This window comes from Pyxicephalus adspersus, chromosome 3, assembly GCF_032062135.1.
Source record: "Pyxicephalus adspersus chromosome 3, UCB_Pads_2.0, whole genome shotgun sequence".
In the NCBI taxonomy this organism is placed as follows: Eukaryota; Metazoa; Chordata; class Amphibia; order Anura; family Pyxicephalidae; genus Pyxicephalus; species Pyxicephalus adspersus.
In genome coordinates this window covers 21,425,218-21,446,448 of record NC_092860.1, presented here as the reverse complement: position 1 = coordinate 21,446,448, position 21,231 = coordinate 21,425,218, and the positions used below count along the sequence as shown (strand labels likewise).

The following is a 21,231-nucleotide window of genomic DNA, read 5'->3' as shown; positions in this document are numbered from 1 at the left end:
CATCAGGAAATCTGTGCACAGAAGGTGTTTGAGGGTTTCCATGTGTTTGTTGGTGGTTAACCAGGTTTTTTACTGATGTGCAGCCAATCTCCTCTCCATGGAATTATCATTGGTTACAAGATCCAAAGAGTTTTTTAAACAGCATAAAACTACATGGCCCTCCTATGGTTAATATGTATACTGGGACTTACCAATGGGCAAAAAAAAAATATATTGCAGCCAGTTACTGTGAATGAGTCTAGTGGACTAATGTGCAGTTATGTAAGCTTTTGCATAATACTCAAGCCCAGCTAACCTGTGCTATCTCATCTCACTCTGCATCTATGAACTTATCTACAGATAAATAAACACACATGTGAACTGAGCTCCCCCACCAATGGCCCTTAATAGGTTGTAAATCAATACTTGGTCTACAGTGGCATTCAAGGCTACAGGACCAAATCTGAACAAATGTTCATTCCGGAGACTGCAGCTCTGCAGAGGAGGGAGTAAGTTTAGAATAGGTGGGTGGGGGTGAGAATTCTAATTACATATAAGTAAACCTAAATCATTGGTATCTTCCAGTATAATAAATCACCAACTATCTCTCTCTGTAGCTGTGTCAATGAAATCTCTAAAACAGAATTCCAAAGCTGCCATCACCAAAGCAGCTAATTAAGACTTAATTTCTACCCGCTCAAACACTAACTTTTAAAAACCAATAGGTCAGTCTTAACAGTAGCCATATCTTTGCTTCCTTTAATTTGAACCTGGAATACCTTGATGCCCATTGTCTAAGCCTCGTTACCTTGTGTTGCACAAAGTGTTTTAAAACTAAGGCAAAACTGAAGCATGCCATGTTTCCTGCTATACAACCTGACATTTTCTCAAAGCTAACAGATACTAGGTCTAAGAATGTTTCATTCCTTAGATTGAAAGCTCCTTGGGGCAGGGTCCTCTCCTCCTCTTGTGTCACTGTCTGTGCCTGTCTGTCATTTGCAACCCCTATTTATTGTACAGGGCTGCGTAATATGTAGGCGCTATATAAATCCTGCTTATTATTAATAATAATATTATTATTAAATAATAATAATAATTATTATTATTATTATTCCTTCTGCTGCACTTTCCAGTTGTTGTCCCAGCAGGTTGAAGAAGCTGTAGTTCTGCTTTAGATCTCACTGCTTCAGTCTCAGATAAATAAAGAGCCTAATAAAGGTGATCACCTCCCATATAATTAAACATGAGATTTAATTATATGACGCCTTAATACCTGCTTCAATGCATAGCATATATTGCATATCATCATTCTGCTGAACTTAATAGATAAACCCAGTGGAATATTTTTATCTAAGCGAACCTTCTGTGGATGGTTCCAGGTAGACACCCTTGGTAATAAGCAAAATACGTTTGGAATGAATGTAATGCTATGTAGCAGAGCTAGATAAATAGCTTCCGACAAAGTAGTAGAAAAATACAACCGACAAAGCCTTTTTTTCACTGGGTGAAATCATTTAAATGCTTTTTAAAAAATGGCTATGGATATATATTTATATGCAATATATATATTTATTTAATACTAATTTTACCATCTGTATATGCTATAAATGCATTTGATAAACAAGTTTTTGCAACACAGCATACCTATAATACCACAATTTACACATTTAACACAAAAAAGGCAAATGATTTGTAGTTGGTGAATATTATTATTGTAAATTCATGTAGCACATACAGTAGCTAGGATTAGATTGCAAGCTCTTGCAGGGGGAATTGGAAAATCTCCCCACAAATATATACTAAGCAAAACACAAAAAACATTTGAATAGATCATAAAACCTTATTAACATTTTTAAAGAAAACTTGTATTTATGTACTGAGCATTTTAAGTTGCAGTGAAGAAACACAGAACAGGAAGAAGCTGTGTTTTCTTTGGAAACAGCTTTTTCGTATTTTGGATGAAGTTTAAAGTGAACCTGTGCTTTACCCATGCAGGAAAAGAAATACATTTTCTAAACTTCCTCATCCCCTCAATGGTCATTATAGCAAAGATATTGGATTCTGGTAACTATATGGGGTTATTACTTTTAGTACAGAATATGAATCACATTTTGTATTTCACAGGTTTGTATTAATATTTATTATTGTAACTGCTAAAAATGTCCAGCAAAATGGAATGGTAAAGGGATTAGCATAAACCATATAAAACTGGAAGAGTCGCTTAAAGTAATCAAATTTTATTTATATGCTTACAAATGCCTTGTTTTCTAAGGGACAAATGGTAACTGTAACCGCTAAAAAGAGAACCAGCTAAAGTTAGGCTTTCATTTGTTTTTGCTTACTTGAAGTCCATTTAAATTGGATTACAAGTCAGTCTAAAATGACCCTTTCCATGGGATGGAAAAATAACAGATCTATAAAACAATGTTTAAGAGGACACTTATTAAAAAAACCCTTTTAACAGTCTGATAGTATTATTAGCACTGTCACATGGTAGAAAAGGGAACAAGTCCCATGCTCCCTATACCCAAAAGTACAGGGTATTTTTCATCTGGGTGGCTAAAAGAGCCAGCAAATACAAGAAGGAGAAATTATTATAAGTTACTCGAAGAAATGATTAGTCAAATGATCCTGTTGAATTTACCTGCATGGGCTCAGCATACGTTTACTTTAATAATTGTCTTTTGTCTTGCCCCTATAAGAGCTTAGAAAACTCTAAAAAGGTTACACAATGTAAGTGTATAGCTTTAAATATAAAAATCCCACCCTTTGGTATACAATCTACCTCATTTATTCTCTATATCGCAGTGGGGTCTATTTATAGAGCAGTGAATCTGACATTCACCAAACATTCCTAAGTGGAGAATCTAAAAAGCCCATGTCTTTTGAATGGCAGGGACTGATTTTCCATCATAGAATGTTTGGTGATTATCAAATTCACTGCTTTATGAATAGACCCCTATTGTAAAAAGTAAGCATTATGGATAAATCTTTTGACACTGGATGTACAGAAATCAAGCAGTAGTACCACGTTAATTTAACTTATTCTGAAATAAAGATTTTTACCTCTGTTCCTCCTCCAGCTCATCTTTTGTCAGCATTTTTTCATAATCGCTGCCCCGCAGTTTTCCTGGCAAGTACCTAAATGAGAAATCTTCATCATCTGTAAAGAGCAACATATAAAATATAAACATAACATGGATAATTATAATATCATATACATTAGAATAAGAAATAAAAATAATAACAGCAGTTATTTAATGAGTTTAATTTCAATGTCAATTTAAACACGTTATTTTTATTTAGTTGTTAAGTAAACAGGGGTAAAAACAAAACACAACATTAAAGTGCATATAACATGTCGTACAGAAAACAGCGGGGAACGAAGTGGCAAATTAGCGTCGTCCATTCCACCTTAAATACAAATCGTCATAGTAGTCAAATTAAAGGTTGTTACAATCATAACCACACGTGAACATTTTGAATCTTCGTCCCAGGTACACGTGCATAAGGCACCCGAATCTCAGAACTGCAACTGTGCAAAAATACCCTAGGGTCCCCCAGGGTGCCCAACATTGTTTTATATTCTTCTGTTTCCTGAACATAATCCAAGGTGACCAGGTCTCAAGGAATTTTTCCCTGTCTGTTATAAAGTAGGGTCTTCCATGTTTTTTAATCTCGTTTACTTTACGGATCCCCAAACCCAAAGTGGGAGGATTATATTTTTTCCATATTCTAGGAACACATACTTTAGCAGCTGTCACTAAGTGTTTCACCACAGAGTTATTATAGGATTTCTGGGGCCAATTGTGAAGGTGTAGAAGAAAGAAGGCTGGGAGATCTTCTGCCATCTTCTGGCAGATCTCCCTTACCCCCAACTAGAAAGATCGTAAGGCCATTCACTTTCAGAATACATGTAATATAGTATCTCTACCATATCTCCAACACAACTCAGATTACAAGGGGAATATAGAATGCATCTTTACTGGGGTTCTATACCAGCGTGTTAATACTTTGTATCAATCGACCCTTTATGGGCCAGAGCGATGACCTGGTCTCTCTGTGAGGGAGTAAACTGGATGCGGAGTTCCCTTTCCCAAGCCTTCAGGAAGACCGGGGGTGAGTCCTCCGGTGCTGCGTTAAGCAAAAAATAAAAGAAGGACTAGTTTGCCTATACAGACCTGCTCAAAGTCTGTGAATTGCCTCAAAGGAGCCCAAAAGTAAGGGTGGGAACGTAAAAAGTGGGAGAGCTGGGCTGTTCTCCAGAAATGCAGATTAAATGGCTTTGAGGCCTCCCTCAGATCCTCCTGTGAGACCAAGTGGTTTCCTGATTTAATATTCTACATTTTCCCAAGCCCCTCCTCACTCAACCTCCGGAAACCTCCCTCCTCCACTCCAGGCGGGAAGGCCGGGTTTCCCAGTACAGGCACCAGGGGGCTAGGCCTAGGTGAGATAAATCGGTGGGGAAAGAACTTCTCCCAGAGCGACAGCCCACAAAGTCGAGTAATGAGTTCAATTTCAAACAAATCCTAATCTCACTATTTAAAGTGTATGCAATCCCTATATTTCTTGTATATTGTATTGAATCTCCTCTATCTTTATTTGTGGATTCCGTAAATAATACAATCTTTGTATACACATATATTTCTATGACATCTTTTGGAAGGGAAAGTTGTAGCACAGGCTGAACCTCACACATGTCTGTCTTTGTTCATCTCCATTACATGGTGCTTCCATTGGGACCAGTATTCCATGCAATGGAATAAGAATGTCTTTGTTTACTTTTTCTTTTAGGAAGTGACAAAAGCTATTAATTTTAGTCAGGGTCAACAGGTATCTAAAAATGTTCATATGCTAAAAAACAAAACTAATACAGCAATCACATCTAAGTACTGGTAAGATACAATATATTTTATTCTAGTATTTTGGCTTAGATGTGCTTTAATGAAGTTGTGTTTTTGGTTAAAAATATATACATTTGCACGTTTCTGTCTTGGTATCAGCTCCCTGATATCCTCTGCGAAGCATCATTCAATAAGAATTTTAAATTTAATCTTTTTACTACTGATCACTTGTATACCCTTGAATTCTTTTACTTTTGCCTGAAATTTTTTGACCACTAAATGCCCTCTAAACCCTTTCACCCCTTCCACCAAAATATAAATATATGAATGGGCCCTAAATTGTAAATCCATTACTCCTTACTTCTTCTGGTTCAGCTCCCTGCCCACTGCACAAAGGTGATTATGCTGTTTCTTTCAAGGGTGATAGGAGACATATGATGTCACATTGCTGAACCAGGAAGATGAGCAACACATGTCACCCATTTTTGGTTGTGCAGTGTGGAATATGTGGCTATAGGGATACAGAATTACAAATCCTTTGGCATGCAAAACAATTAAATATAATTGTATGTGAAGTGTGCATTTAGCTGGATTATCATTTTAATTCTGTGGGGGTTCTACAGGATGTATATGCCATAGAAAGTATCTATAGCATGTTGGAGAGAAGGAAGAAGATATTCAACAATCACCCAAGCCTTATGAACATCTGGAGTAGCCTTGAGTCAACAAAGCCCTATGGCTTAAACCACTATAAAGGGATAAAGGGATAAAAGTATACATATCTTTTTTAACTTTATTGGTGCTATTCAAAAAATCATATCTGTTTGTTTTAAATCCCATTACCCATCCCTAGCAGCATTTACTTTCTTTTCTTTGGTACCACCACACCACCACCTCTCCATTGAACGTGGGAGAACCAAAGTACGACTGGGTGTGGAGGAAGATGTGAATTGTTTTCTGTTAAAGTGATGGATAATTAATCTTGTATATCTATCTATCTATCTATCTATCTATCTATCTATCTATCATCTATCTATCTATCTATCTATCTATCTATCTATCTATTTGTTCTTTTCCTGGACCTTGTTCTGCATCTCTCTAAATTGCACATATTCATAAACTCCCCTTCATAAGATTATTTTGTATATGGATAAGGTTATTTACATATCCAAAACTGTAAAAAAATGAACACTTTCCAATAATAAAAAAGCTGCCCCATTAGAATTATTCAGCATTACATTCCCAGCCAGCATTAGGGAAATACGGAAGCTGGATATCTGGAAAAAACAAGGACCTCTGGGTGAAAATAACTGTTACTTGTAATAAAACTCATCACAGTCATTTATTTTAGGGTGCAGGGCTGACAAACACCCCATTGTTTGGAGAAAAAGGCTTCTTTATCCGGGGTCACTGATTCTATACAAACACCTACACTGAAAGCCATTTCCCAGACAAAGCTTCCACTGAGCTCGTTCTCATTAGCGGCTGCTTGTTAGCTGCTGGCTAGGAATGCAAAAACGTGCCAGCAGACTTGTGGCTATTGTAAGTTCTTGTTGGAATATTGGAAATAGACTTTGTTAAAATATAGATGTCACCGATATAAAACAAACATATCTAATCATCTCATGACCTTCCTCAATCTAAGGAATGGTAGTCATTCAGCAGCTGACATGTGTCCTCACATAGAACCGGCAAATGTCAACACCAAGTCACTTTTATCCCCACATGCCCATGTCTACATTTGTGATGGTATGAACAGCCAAGCACACCCATTAAAGAGATGTAGAGTCATTTATATGCTGGATATGAGCATTGTGCTTTTCATAGGAAAATTCTTCAGCCTTCATAGGAAAATTCTTCAAACCCAGGTCAACCTGCCCCAGAATGACTGAACTGAGAAAGTAGAAGTAGCATAGCGACAAGTCAACTCCTTCTGCATTCTTCTCCTATCATTATGCTTCCTGTTAGCGCATGCAACAGTTGGATCCGTTAACTATTTTTACTTCTTCCACTTTTGAGCTCAGGGGATTGCAAGGGGCTGATACCAGGTACTTATGCTGCGTATATTTGAAACCGAATCTAATAATGAATTTGTTCATTAAATACAAAGCTTCAATAATCTGTATTTGTTCTCTCTGCCAAGAATTCAGCTTTATGTGTATGATATAGTTGCAGAACTTACTAATGTAGTAGCATTGCATGCTTCAATCATGTTTCAGGTTTAAATATACATCACTCTGCAAAACATACTCACCTGCATCATCTGCTTCACTAATCTTCAAAACTTTATCATTTTCTGGTTCAACTTCTTCCTCCTTAAAACAAAAGAGATTTTATACAGTTTACTAAAAGTACCATATGTTCAAACCCAAATCCAATCAAACAGATTCTTTTGCAGTTAAAATAGACATTGGTGAGCCTATGTTCCAAAGAATTTATGCTTATGTCCATCCTTTCAAGACTTGCACAGCTCTGTTACACAGCAAAGCCAGCCTGGTGACCTGGTGGCTTCTCTACTTTAAATTGGCAACACAGCTAGGTCTCTTCCCAGCTATCAGCCTGTGCTAGGACAGTGAATATTGGGCAACATTTATCAAATTTCTCCAAGACTGTTGAAGATAGACTATAATGGGAGAACCTGGGTGATCCAGCACAACTGAACATGTATAACAGATGCAATAGTTTGTTACATGTGGAAACTTAATTTCAGAAATTGATGTCTATTATTTTTCAGAATTAATTGGTTCACAGTTCTCATAGATATAGGGGTCATCAAGGATTTGTTTTAAAGCCCAACTCTGAGGGCCAAGCTAACCCCCATTCCAGAGCATTTCTTCCCTATTTATGGCCCTCCATGTGTAGTTTATGTTGTTAATGTGACACATAAGTCAGTGACACAATGGTCAGCCATTGGCATTACATGTAGCACCCTAAACAAGGGCAAGGAAGTGGGAAACCCATCAGCTGCAGACAAGTGGGCAGTCAGAAATGTACTGTAGAGAAGAATAGCCTGTCTAGTGCAGTCATATGAGTACACAGGTATTGCAAGCTACATCTGCACAGTACACAGGGAGGCTCACAACATGCAAGCTGCAACTTTTTGCAAAGCAGCCCCTAGCTATTAATCTCATTGCAAGGTTTTATTTTTTTTTACCCCAATAAACTTGAATTTTTTCTACATTATAAAAATACATTAATTGTGTTTATCATGGCTCTGATTCTCCGGATTTTCCTTTCTCACATTCATCTGTTTGCAGACTGGGCAATAGAATGGTCATCATGCACCACAAATCACAGTTCATGTCACTGTGTTCCAATTGTATTGTTCTCAGTCACTTGCTGTTATAAATCTCTCTGTCTACACCAATGGAAAATAAAAGGAAGACATTTAACTCTTAGGCTGGGTTTGCACTTTTTCAGTGTAATGTGTAAATGCACATTGTGGTAAAGAGACCTATTCAAAAAATGGTCTGCCATTGCATCAAGGTGTCCAAAAAATGGGCATGCTCCAAATTAGGCAATGTGGTGCACAGCAATGCAAAGTAATGCATTACCTGCCTTGTGGTAGACCACAACACGTGTTTTATCTGTATTGCTGCAAATGAATGACCCGTTCATGTGTTAGCATGTTCTGGTGCCATTCATTGCATCACCCTCCTTCCTTACACATCATAGTACACCCCCCCCCCCTCCAGGAAACATCTTATTACGCTCTGTGCTGGTCTAGCTCCATCACTCCTCCCTCTTCTACTTACATAACTGCCTTGGGAAGAGCAAACAATACAAAAGTGTCACCTTTATCATATCTTTCAGCCTGTTGGAGCTGCTTAATGCACATACATAAACCCTAATCTGCTGAGGTTGTGGAGCACCATTTAATTTAATGTCCTAGATTGTAAGATCTTCGGGGCATGGTCCTCTCCTCCTCCTGTGTCAATGTCTGTATCTGTCTGTCATTTGCAACCCCTATTTATTGTACAGCGATGTGTAATGTTGGAGCTATAGAAATCCTGTTTATTATTAATAATAATATTAATGCCAGCCACTGAACCAACACATGCCCACCTTACCTTTGCTCCTCTCCACACTGTTTGGCAACCGAAAGGGAAGAAAAAAGTAATGGGAAGCATGTCATTCACTACTCTTCTAACTACTCTTTTCACCCAGTGACAGTGCTTGTGTTTGGCAACTGGCCCATGGAAGCCACCCATGGGAATGTAGATGGGAGTCCTCAGCCCCATATAGGCTCTAATAGGATCTCATTTTGTGGGTTAACAAGGTGGTGAGGAAGAAAAGTAAGGTAAGTATAAGCTAAGAAAAAAATGCCCTTACCCTTTCCTTTGTTAACCAGATACCCAGTGCATTTTAAGCCCATTCACAAGACGTTTTCCATTCTGACCTTTCTAACAGTAAAACCAATTTACATCTTGGCACATAAACATCACTGGTAGAAATGTCCAAGATAATAAAGCAGGCCATGCATATCTTTAAAATAAATTATGTGCAATGGCATAAGAATATTGAGTTACACAGAAGGATTATGTCATGCTCTGAATTCCAGGCTCAAGTCTCTGTATGGGTGTCTCCTATATACATCATCCGTGTGTTACTCATTGCCTAGACAGCTAAGTCATTCTTACATTCTTCAGTCATTCTACTCTTGTATTGTATTCCTTTTTTAGAAAGGGTGCTGAGAATAAACTGTTGGAAGGCAGAAGCATTGTGGAAAAATCCCAATAGAATAGTGTGAAGCCCAGTAGACTCTATTGTATATTACAAAGAGGTGATGAGAAACATGTACACACCCAGCAGATGTACTCAAGGTCAGGGTGAAACCGTTTACTATTAATAAGCCGGCATTTTTAATGGAGGTATTTTGCATTTATTATTCTATGTATAGGTCCTGCAGTGGAACAAAGAATAGCATAGGCTGGGGGAATGTGAATGAGATTTTGCCCTAATTGGGAAGTTGGATAGCATACCTGGTGATTTTGGCACACAACTGCCTTTTTGTGCCCTGCAACAATGACATGTCAAGGAACTTGTCACCACTGCATTCCCCCAAACCAACATCTTCACCACCGATTCCACCAATTTGCCTATTGTGTGGCAATCGATGATGTGACTCCTATGCATGCTCAGCAGTTTTATTATCCTTATATTACCTGGATTTCAGTACTTTTAATCATGGAGGCTCAGCATCACATTAGCACAGATTTCTGTTTTCAGGATGTTATGTGCAGCATGTTTTTAGGCTTTTCCACCATAGACAGAAAAGCACACAAAGTTATGATGTCATTGGATTCAAAATATGTAATATAAGTATATTACATACTTTATATATATAAAAAAAGAAAGTAACATTTTGGATTTCCCATTACTGTCTGGGTGACAATGGTAATAGCACACTGGTGGCTCACTCTGCTCAGATGTGTTTCTATCCTCATTAGCACATGTGCAGTACACCAAATCCTGATTGGCTACTAGAACTGGCCCCCTTTCACCCAATCTAAGTGATGCTGCACACAGGAACTCCAAGGTTCTGCATCTATAGAAACTAATGCAAGTACATATACAGGTAATTCTTTTATAATACATATACTGTATTCATTTATGTTTTCAAATTCATCTGGATTTCATAAATGTACAAACTTTTCTAGACAAATTCCTTGCTTTGTATTACTAATATATATGGTATTTTCCCAAGACTGCACAGTGGTTGAAGTGCACAGGGAATTATGTAGTTAGCAATTTTCTGATCTCCCAGAATGTGGTTAGTCTCCTGCATTTAGAATATCAGCTGGCAACAAAGATTTAAATAGTTTAATCTTTTCAGTCTGTAATCTCCTTACTTCCTCGGGCAGGTCTCAGCCATACAAGGTGCAAGGTGCAGATAAGCCTGTGTGCCATTGTAAAACTTGACAATCTACTATCTAACCTCGGGGTGCCCCCTGCTTCTTCAGAGAGGGCAATGGAATCAAAAGGCACCATCAGCAACGTCAAACCACAGGAAGCCAAATGGCACAATGTGGCAGCTGCATGGGATGGGCCGATGGTTTGGGGTAACATAGCGGCAGAGGAAGTTACAGAAATAGAAGGGTAATACAAAGGTTGTGTGCTGCACATTGGACAGATTTAATCATGTATGCCTGCACAAAAAGGGAACTACTTAGGTCCTGGATCAGAGCAACTCAGCACCAAGCGCCTTTGCCTTGTAAGGCCGGATCTGAGCTGCAAGTGACTCACTTGGGAATGAGTTTTATTCACTGCTCAGAGCCAGAATCAGAATAACATATGTTAACTCTTTCAGACAGATTCAGGCTTGCATATTAGAAAAGCTGAGCCTGGATGGCACTTTCTTTAAAAAATACATATTTAAAGTGTATATATATATATATAACTATATATATATATATATATATATATAAACCCTAACAATAAATTTGCCTTAACTGTTCCTTTCTTTAAAAAATACTATTGAAAGTGTTTTGTTTTATTGGTTTGATAAGTGCAAAAAAATACCAAATGTCAAAGTCAGATAACCATTGGAGCTCTTTGTCCTGTGCGCTATGCAGTGTTAGGACTACAAATGATTTCATCCCACCATGCAGAGGGTTAGGCTTTCAGTATTCAATACTTGCATTCTGTACTTGGGTAATGGGTTCTTCCATTGATATAGTAGTGAGTAAGTGTTGTCAAACTAGCATAGGATGTGTTTAAAGTTATGTACACACGCTAGATATAGTAATAAATGATTGTTAATCTAGTAATACTTTGACGTTCGATTTGCCAGGTGGATCAGTAACTAACTGACCATGGGTGACCACTGTTACTTCCCATGGAGGCGGATGGAGCAGGATGCCTTCTGCTTTTCCTCCCCCTCCTGTGTCCATAGAACTAAAAAGTTTTGTCTGTACAATACTCTTTCATTCTACAGTTACTGGAAAGATTGTTCTCAGGGACTAGCAAGGTCACATGGTAAAAAAAAAGAATTAGGAAAACTAATGCAGCTAACACCTCTAAGGAATAGTAAGCTGCAATATTCTCCATTTTTGAATTTGGTTCTAGATAAAGATATGGGTTGGTTCATCCAATCATAAGCAAAAATTCTTCCAATCATAAGCAACATTCTAATGTTATTGTCTAAAGCAGGACCTAAAGGTAAATCGTAACAAGAGAATGGAAAACAAAGAGTGGACTGGAAAGATGAAAAGACATTTTGCGCTCCCACATCAAAGAAGGTGCAGGACATCGGTAATAAAATTCGGAAGTCACTTAGATGACCAGGGCCTTACAAAAAGGATATAGCAAAACAAAATGAAAAAGCTTTGTAAATATCTTTCTTCAAGAACCCCGTGTGCAGTCCTACATGATCAGAATCAGAAAGTCATTATTTGCATATCTGAGCTGGGAAAAACAGAAAATAGATATTTGCTAGAATTTTATAAAAACATTTATTTTCCTATGCTGAAATATTAGTCATTTCACCTAACTTGAGGGTAATGACACTTTGCACAGAAACAATAAAAAAGAATTACATCATTCATTCTCTTAAACTCATTTGCCAATAGTAAACTATGACCAATATATTTTCAGTATTAGGAAATGTTTGATATATTTGCCACGTAGGACAACTTCTTCTGCAGCCAGTGGAAAATATGACAAAGCTAAAAAGCATGGTATTAAATATTAAAACAGAAGTCTATTAGAAATAAGACATTGAGTTATTTAATTTTCCGAAAACTGCAAACATTTTTACTATTTTGTTTGAATGTATAGGAGGTCGCAGAAGCCTCTTTTAAATCTTCATTGTGCAGCTCTGATTGATTTTCCACCAGTGAATGTTTGATGAATGCTGCAGTTTCCTGTCTGCTCCCCGGACAATGAATCAGCGGTGTGATGATGCTGACACAATGTCCAGTGAGTAGCATATATGACAGTTTGCAAAGGAAGTCGAACCAGGATACACACTGATACTGATCTGAAAAATGCAGTGCGGCAAAAGTGTGAGAATTAAATCTTTTTGCATGCAACACTTACAGTTTGTCTGCAATTTTAACACTTAAACCTTTTTTTCTGCAGAAAGGGAATGAATATTATAGAGAACAATTTGTGAACAATGTAATCTTCCAACAGCGGAGAATTCCGGTATGCTGAAAGGTTTTTAGAAAGTTGCCCTTGATCATCCACACATAAACCTATTGTGTAAATTAATTGATATACTATTCTCACACTCTACTGGGGATTGTTCTACAAGAATAAATCATTCTACAAGGTCTAGAAATGCATAAATAAAGCCTTGTACATTCTAGCTTCAGCTTGTATCAGAGCATTGTGTTCAAGGCATTTGCAAAGCTTTCTGAAAGTTTAGAATAAATCTTTCTAAACACAACTTTCAGCTCCAGTTTGGAAATGATAAACACTGAGGATGTCACTTTGAAGTTTGGGATTCAGGGAATGGTTGTAGAATCTCTTCAAAGCCGACTTTATGGACCACTTATATTTATTTACCTTTCCAGTGCCTATTTGCTGCTAAAGGCCCCATCAGAGCCCTTGCAAAATTCTCAGTGCTTCCAGAACAGCCGTTTTCAACAATCAATCAATATTTTGTGAGTCAATGGGAATAAAATAAATTGTTGGGTAGTAGACAGATTTTCCCCCCTATGTTGGTGGTTGGAATAACAGATTTTTTGACATCTAAAATATCATTAGAGTCATACAGTTGGCTTTACAGTTTGAGAAACCCCTAGCACGCTGTGGAGCAACCCTGGGATTCCATAGAACTTTGGTTGAGAATATCTGTTCCAGATTTCCAGATTCCAGGTACTCCTCTAATAATAGTGCAGCACTTTGGCCTAAAGACCAGACCCGAACACTGCCTTTTAGGTGACTGAGGATGCCATCAACCTCATCCACTTTCTCTCATATAGGGTCTGATTAATTAAGGTTTTCCAAGACTGGAGAAGATAGACTGTCATGGTGGACTATAGGTCATCCAGTAAATGAGGAATGTATTTTTTAAAAATCACTTGCTATTTTTTAGCAAATGTTTTCAATCCTCGAACTATCTATTGCAGCCTTGCTGGATCACCCAGGTTCTCCTGTGACAGTCTATCTTCTCCAATCTTGGAGAACTTTATTAAATCAAGCCCATTGTATACATAAGGTTTGACTCTTAACTACGATGGAGCAACTGGAGAATTCAGGAAAAGTTAAATTTAGTGGACCAGGGTGGACTAATTGCTAATAGCTGGTTACCAACCAACTTCAGGTTGTGCTGAGGGTCATTCCCTAACTCTATATTTATCCATGGGGTCTATACTTTGCACTATGCATTTAGACATATCTAAACTATATCTGCCCTTCTTTCTGTTATCTAGACAACTGCCTCACCCAACATGCATGCAATAAACCACTGCAGATAGAAAAGATTACAGCTCATCCCTGTACTTTTTCAATCTTATGCTTTAAATAAATTTAAATTACAACTGTTTTGTGTTAGTGGATATGGGTCAAAATGTCTTTATTATTTGTATTATGCTATGGGTCTCCATTAGAATCATAAACAATGATCCTTTTTTCTAGCAGGAATATGTCCAATGAGAAAAAAGGAAGTAATAAAAACTTAAGGGACCTTTTTTTTCTTTTAAAAAAATATTTTTATTGCTATGTTCCCATTAGGGAGAATATCCTTTATTTGCTATCCTGGTGACAGCAAGTAAAAATCTCATCAGCGGAGGAATAGAAAGCAATACAAACCTTTTTCATGCTATTAAAAACAAACAGGAACTTTAGCAGCAGTTTCACCAACGTGGCCCTATACTTAAAATCACAACTACGTGAGTCAATTAAGCATCTGTCACCATTCCCAAAACTACATATTATTATTTAAAACCAATATCTTCCTTGGAAATGCTGAGAGTCCTTCTCATAATGCTTACTGTTTAGGGCAGTGTTCCTTAACCAGGATTGCGTGAAACTTTGGGATTCCCCTAAAGTACTGGTTTGCCAACCGGTAATCAGGGGACAGACAATTTTGGTGGTCCGCACATGTGCAGTCTGGAGTCTGTGCATTTAGTGGTTCGTAGGTTGGAAAAAGTTGGCGACCACTGCCCTGGAGGTTGCGAGAAGTTCCTTGAACAATGAAAAGTTTGTGAATATCAGGTTAGTTTAGGTGACACCAATGGTCTTTTTGGCTATCTGTAGGGCTGACATTCTTCCCCATGACCAGCAATAAGCATTCTTTCTACTCAACACCACACTAATGTACTGTGAGCTGTGAATATATTATTTATGGAGGTATTTCAAGGGTTCCCCCAAAAGTTTGAGGAGCACTGTTGTAGGTTTTAGGCTCCACATGCATTGTGTCCAGGATTGACAAGAAGCTAAACTTAGAGTGTTATGACACAGGCTACCATTTACTCAAAATGAAAAGTCTATTAATTTTATGGTTATGTAATCCCTCGCATGTTGTCAGAACATCTGTTCAGAGCATGCAGAGCCTGGAAGGCAGATATGTGACTTTATTCAACATGCGGGTTTTCTGCTTCTTATATTAACACCTCCACCCAGTCTTTGTAGATCCTGAAATGGTGATTGCATGGCCTCTAATCTCTCCTTTTCCAGCAAGGCATGTTATTAAACATTAAATAGTAGCTGGCTTAAAGCGTATCTAAATCCTAGAACAAAAATGTTATGCACTGCCTAGCTAAAATAGTCCCTAAGCCTGTGGAAGCAGTGTTATACTTGGTTGCTTCAATGGGTCAGATCTAGAATGAAAACCTTAGCTGCCCTTATGTGGTCAGCTGACCACCTGAATATCCTGAATGACCAGGTTTTCCCATCAAAGGCACAGGTGATTTTCAAGGTCAGTGCCAGGACTCATTAGGCTCTGATTGTGAATGAATGGTTTTGGGAACATGAGACATCATTTTCACACATAGATTAGCCACCACAGACTTGAACCCCAATATTTATCTTTGGGATGTGCCAGAGAAGACTTTACACAATGGTCCACCTCCCCCATCATCGGTATAAGAATAATGGAACTTTGGATGGAAATAAATGTAGGAATATTGCATAAGCCGCTAATGGCAGTAAGTGTGTGACTTTTTTTGGCTAGGCACTGTATTTTACAGCTCAACAGTTCCCGGATATGGTGGCTGGATTAGTTGTCATTCCCAGGCTTTTTTCTATATATATTTACCTGGTATATATTTATCCTCACACTAACATACTTTGTGTCCTAGGGTGACAACATTCACTTTCTGTTTTGTATCTTCAAAGGAGCCATTGTCCTTCTTGGCTATATCCTGCTGATGTAAACCTACTTTTTCTCATCTCTTTCACATCAATGGAGATTTTCTGTAATCCTGGAAGCACTGGTTGAGATAACACTGCAGAGTGTGGAGAACACTCTTCAAAGGATATAAATACCGTTTATTAACAATAATAATAATAATAATAGGGGATAGCATTGGATTTCTGGTGTAGCAGCATTTTAACTCTAGGACAGGACCAAAGGACACCTCTCCCTTTGCTTTCCTTTATAACATATTAGGGAGGTTTTCTAAAGTCTATAAAGATAGCTAGGAACAATGCTGACTGGTAACAGTACAAAGGATTTGGGAGATCATATTTGGGAGGATAACCAATTTGCTTACCGTAAAAAAAACGAGATTTACCAAAACACTTTCAAAGTTTTTTTTTAAAGATCAAATTGTATAAAAAAGGGCAAAGGTTTACATGCACATTCGGCATTTCAGCATGTTATCTGTCCCTTGATTTACAATTGTCATCCAAAATGACCTGATGAGGGGTAATATTTGTTTGTTCGCCTCGACAGATTTGCCGATGTAATGAATATCCAAATCTTTCCTTTTTACTTGGAGGTACCACAAGAAGTGAGAAGACATTTCCCCAAAGTGAAAATCCCCCTTAGTCATTTGTAATTGTAACAGATGTCCCAATTAATAGGTTGCCCCTGCTTCCTGTTCCAGTGACAGCTGTAAAAGTTTGCATTTCCCATCATTGTCTGTTCCACTGACAATGGTTGCCAGGCCAAGAATATCCAAAATATGTCTATTAGGGGCCTGTGTTTGGTAATGTTATTGTCCCCATTGGAATAACCTTATTGGGTTTGTACATCAACATTGTATTGACTGCTCAGTTTCGGGATGTGGAGGGTTGGGAACTGGGCTGAATGAATTGGAGGCTGATCCTTTTAGTGTCGTCCCCTGCTATGGTAGCTGCTCTGGCTAGACATCCTCAAATTGTAAAGGTTTTGGGAGGTGAGAGAAGAACCTTTACTGTGTACAGCCATTTCTTATACTTTAAGCACATGCCAGCATATCACATGTATGTAACTCCTTCTTTTTTCGAATGTGATGCCAATGCACAAAAAAATGGAAACACAATGCAAGTTAGTGCATTGTTATGCATTGTTGTGCACTGCAATACATGGATGGAGCTGAATGCATTGGGGTGTCATTTATAAACAAAAGCACCCCAACCTGTGTAATGCCCAACAAGTGTGTTTTGGGTCTACAGGACACCATACAGGAGGTAGCATAAGTATTCAGGACTTTAACTGCACTTCTTATACTGATCTACCACTAGACCATACCCAAAATTATCAGTGCTTCCAGGTATTAGGAAATGATCCTACCATGACCCTACCTCTTCCTTCTGCAGTGGAAAAGTTACTATGTATTTTCAAATAATAACATTTCCATTTTTAGTAAAATACCAATCAGGCCGCATGGGGACGAAGAACTGTACAAAGCCCTGTGTAAGCTTTAAAATGTGGGGTGGCAGGGAAGCACAGAAAACAACTTGTCATGCAAAGTGTACCTGTTACTTAGTATAGGCGAAGTGCAGGTTCACTTTAAAAAAAGATTTGTCATTGTTATGATTTTTTCTGCTTAACACTGCAATTTCCCCTAATAAACAAACCTGCTGCTACGTCTGTATTTTGTGTAGCCAGCAATGCCTTACAGGCCTTGTCATGGGAATGGGTTACAGAGCAGGAATGTGGACAGGAAATGAAGCAGCTCCTGGGTATGAGACAGGCATTCCATAGCCAGGGGGCATAATTCACTATAAACAAGGCCAGACATACTTACATAGCGGGGACGCAAGCTACTACAGGGAGGTGAGCCAAACCACAGGGATATACAGGCATTTACTGTATATACATGGTAACACATTCCTCCACATGTACAATACAGACTCAAACACAAGTGTGAATTTGCAGACAGACAACTGTAAACACAATCACAGAAACAGACAAAAACATATACATGTGTGTATAAACAGACAAAAAATCATATACATGTGTGTATAAACAGACAAAAACATATACACGTGCATATAAACAGAATTTGTTTTTGCAGAATTTGTTCAGCTACCGCCTCTGATCGGACACCATGCCAAGTTAACACCTTGCACCAACTTAAAGTCAGCTGCCTTTGTATTTAGGGGATTTATGATCAAGTCTGCATGGACGGATCTCAGTGAAATCACTCTGCTCGCTAACAATACACAGAGTGAAATATTCTATAGAAAGGCAGACAGGCAGGGTGGGTGCACAGAGCTGTGCACCGTCTGGATGCCAGTTACACGCTGGCACTAAAAGCCCATCTGCAGCCATTTTACAAGGGCCCTAGTTTACCATCCTCTACAAATGAACTGTGAAAATAAAAAAGATTCTTTTTCACTGAACTTTACACTAAATATATTCTCACAGTTCATGTTGAAAGATAGCAGCACGTATGTGCAACTAGTGGGACAAAGTTACTGAAACTTTTCTGAGGAGCAATGCCAGCTCTTGGATCCAAATACAGTTGGACGTGGTGCATTTACCCAAATACTCTTGGACCTAGGAGATCAACCTAAATTATCATGGACCTAGAACATTGATCCAAATACTCTTGGACCTAGGGCATTGAACCAAATTCTGGTGCACCCTGGACAGTGATCCAAACACTGGTGAACCTAGTATATTAACCCGGATACTCTTGGACCCGGACTAGGAATAAAATACTGCTGAACCTAGTATATTGGCCCAGATACTCTTGGACCCGGACTAGGAATAAAATACTTCTGAACCTAGTATATTGGCCCAGATACTCTTGGACCCCGACTAGGACTAAAATACTGTTGGACCTAGCATACTGACCCAAATGCTTGTGGACCTAGGCCACTGACCCAAGTACTCTTGGACCTGGACTAGGACTCAAATACTGTTGGACCTATAACATTGAACAAATACTCGATGACCTAGGGCATTGACCTAGATACTCTTGGACCTAGGACATTGACCTAAATACTCTTGGTCTTAGGACATTGACCCAGATACTCTTGGACCCAGACTAGGACTAAAATACTATTGGACCTAAGACACTGACCAAAATGCTTGTGGACCTAGGCCACTGACCCAGGTACTTTTAGACCTGGACTAGGACTCAAATACTGTTGGACCTTTAACATTGAACAAATACTCGATGACCTAGGGCATTGACCTAGATACTCTTGGACTTAGAACATTGACCCAGATACTCTAGGACCTAGGACATTGACCTAAATACTCTTGGCCTTAGGACATTGACCCAGATACTCTTGGACCTGGACTAGGACTCAAATACTGTTAGACCTTTGACATTGAACAAATACTCAATGACTTAGGGCTTTGACCCAGATACTCTTGGACTTAGGACATTGAGCCAGATACTCTTGGACCTAAGACATTGACCCAAATACTTTTGTATCTAGAACACTAGCCCAAATACATACAACTTTAATGGGTCGGAGTAGGTGGCTTCAGGTAGCTTTTTTGATGACTTTAAAGCAAACTTCAGCTCTTGTTTGGTGAAGCGAAACAAAGATCTTAATTGGAGTGCTGCTTGTCACTTTAAATAAGCTGTACGAAGGCATCATTTGTGTTCTGCTCTACTTGAAGCTTGTGAAAACCTTGCTAGCAGTTCTTTAAAGGTAACATTTTTCATTCCCATCAAGATCTTTGTTTATTACAAACCTGGAGCTTAAGGTTGCCTTAACGTCACCACCAAGGCTGCTTGAAGCTTGTAAATGCATTATAAAAGCTTGCGGTGCACATTGCTGAAGCCCAGGTGGACCAGGCCTTATGGTCTAGTAGTATAATAAGTCTGCTCTTACTTTACTGTCCTCCTCTTCTTGGCTAGATTGGCTGGATGGAGTTGTCTCCTTCTCCACCACATCCGTCTCACTTTCTTTGGCCTCGGTCACTTCTTCAACTGCCCCAACTTCTTCCACCGGGACAGTCCCAGTCTCTGTTCCTCCGGACACTTCTTCCTCCTCCGCATGATCCTCTTTGTCTTTCTGTTCTTCTTCTAAGGTTTCTGACACTTTTTCCTTCACCTCTTCTTCTTGGGGTTCTTCAACTGGTTGCTTTTCTCCTGTAGAGCGCAGCTTCACCCATAGAGTGGCAAGGATGGCAGCCAACACTGTGAAAATGAGTGGCACTGCCAATGAGAATTCCCCTTCAAGCTCCATGCTGTCTGGGATGAGATGGCTTTTGTTCTTCTCTCTGGCAGAATCTGTACAGACTGATCCTCTCTCCTCCCAGCCTAGCCTTCCACAACACAGCTGTCACTGGCCTGGCCCTGCCTCTTCCATTAGCAGCAATATCCCAGAATCTCTCCACCTCCCTATACAGCGTGCAAGCTGGACAAATCCGATAGCCATCCAAGCTTATAAACATTCCAGCTTTAAGTTAAATTGTACTGATTTTTTTTCCTTTGGCTTCAGAGCAATGCCATTTATAATCACGCCCTCTTATTTCCTATTTTCTATGTATACTAAGCTACGCAGAATAAATCTTGCCATGCTGCCAAAGATCAAAGAGGAACCTACAAGCACAGCAGTCATTTCCTGCCATCTCCAATATAAATCTCATGACTGTCCAGGCAATAAAATGTCATTCCCTGTTACTAACATCCATCCAGTTATTTCTTTTGTCATTTATACAATTTACAGGATACAATTTACATGATACTGAAATATTTATTTTACTGTTTGAACAGAATTATATATATATATATATAAACACCTAGTATAAAATGTAATATATTATATGTAATATAATAATAATGTATTATAATATAAATAAATAAAATATTATAATAAAATAATAAAAAAATAATAAAAAATATAATAAAAAATGTTTTCATATCTGGTAGTTAGCATATGTAATGATATTATTATTAATATTATTATTAAACAGTATTTTTATAGTGCAGACATATTACACAGTGCTGTACAAAGTCCATAGTCATGTCTCTAACTGTCCCTTAAAGGAGCTCACAATCTAATGTCCCTACCATAGTCATATGTCATCAATACAGTCTAAGGTTAATTTAGGGGGGAAGCC

General features: G+C 38.4%; 1 protein-coding gene across 3 annotated transcripts in view; it reads right to left on the bottom strand.

Annotated features, from left to right (window-relative positions):
- The window catches only part of MXRA7 (matrix remodeling associated 7), a 33,335-nt gene extending 12,746 nt beyond the window's left edge, over positions 1 to 20,589 (bottom strand). Inside the window, exons 1-3 of one of the 3 annotated variants that reach the window (XM_072403828.1) lie at positions 19,998 to 20,589; positions 7,078 to 7,138; positions 3,046 to 3,142 (exon numbers count right to left, since the gene is read on the bottom strand). In XM_072403828.1, the coding sequence (XP_072259929.1) occupies positions 3,046 to 3,142; positions 7,078 to 7,138; positions 19,998 to 20,354 (515 nt within the window). In that variant the 5' untranslated portion in view covers positions 20,355 to 20,589. The remainder of the gene's footprint in view (positions 1 to 3,045; positions 3,143 to 7,077; positions 7,139 to 19,997) is intronic. The other 2 variants (XM_072403831.1, XM_072403830.1) reach the window with 2 other exon arrangements.
- Between the last annotated feature and the right edge of the window lie 642 nt (positions 20,590 to 21,231).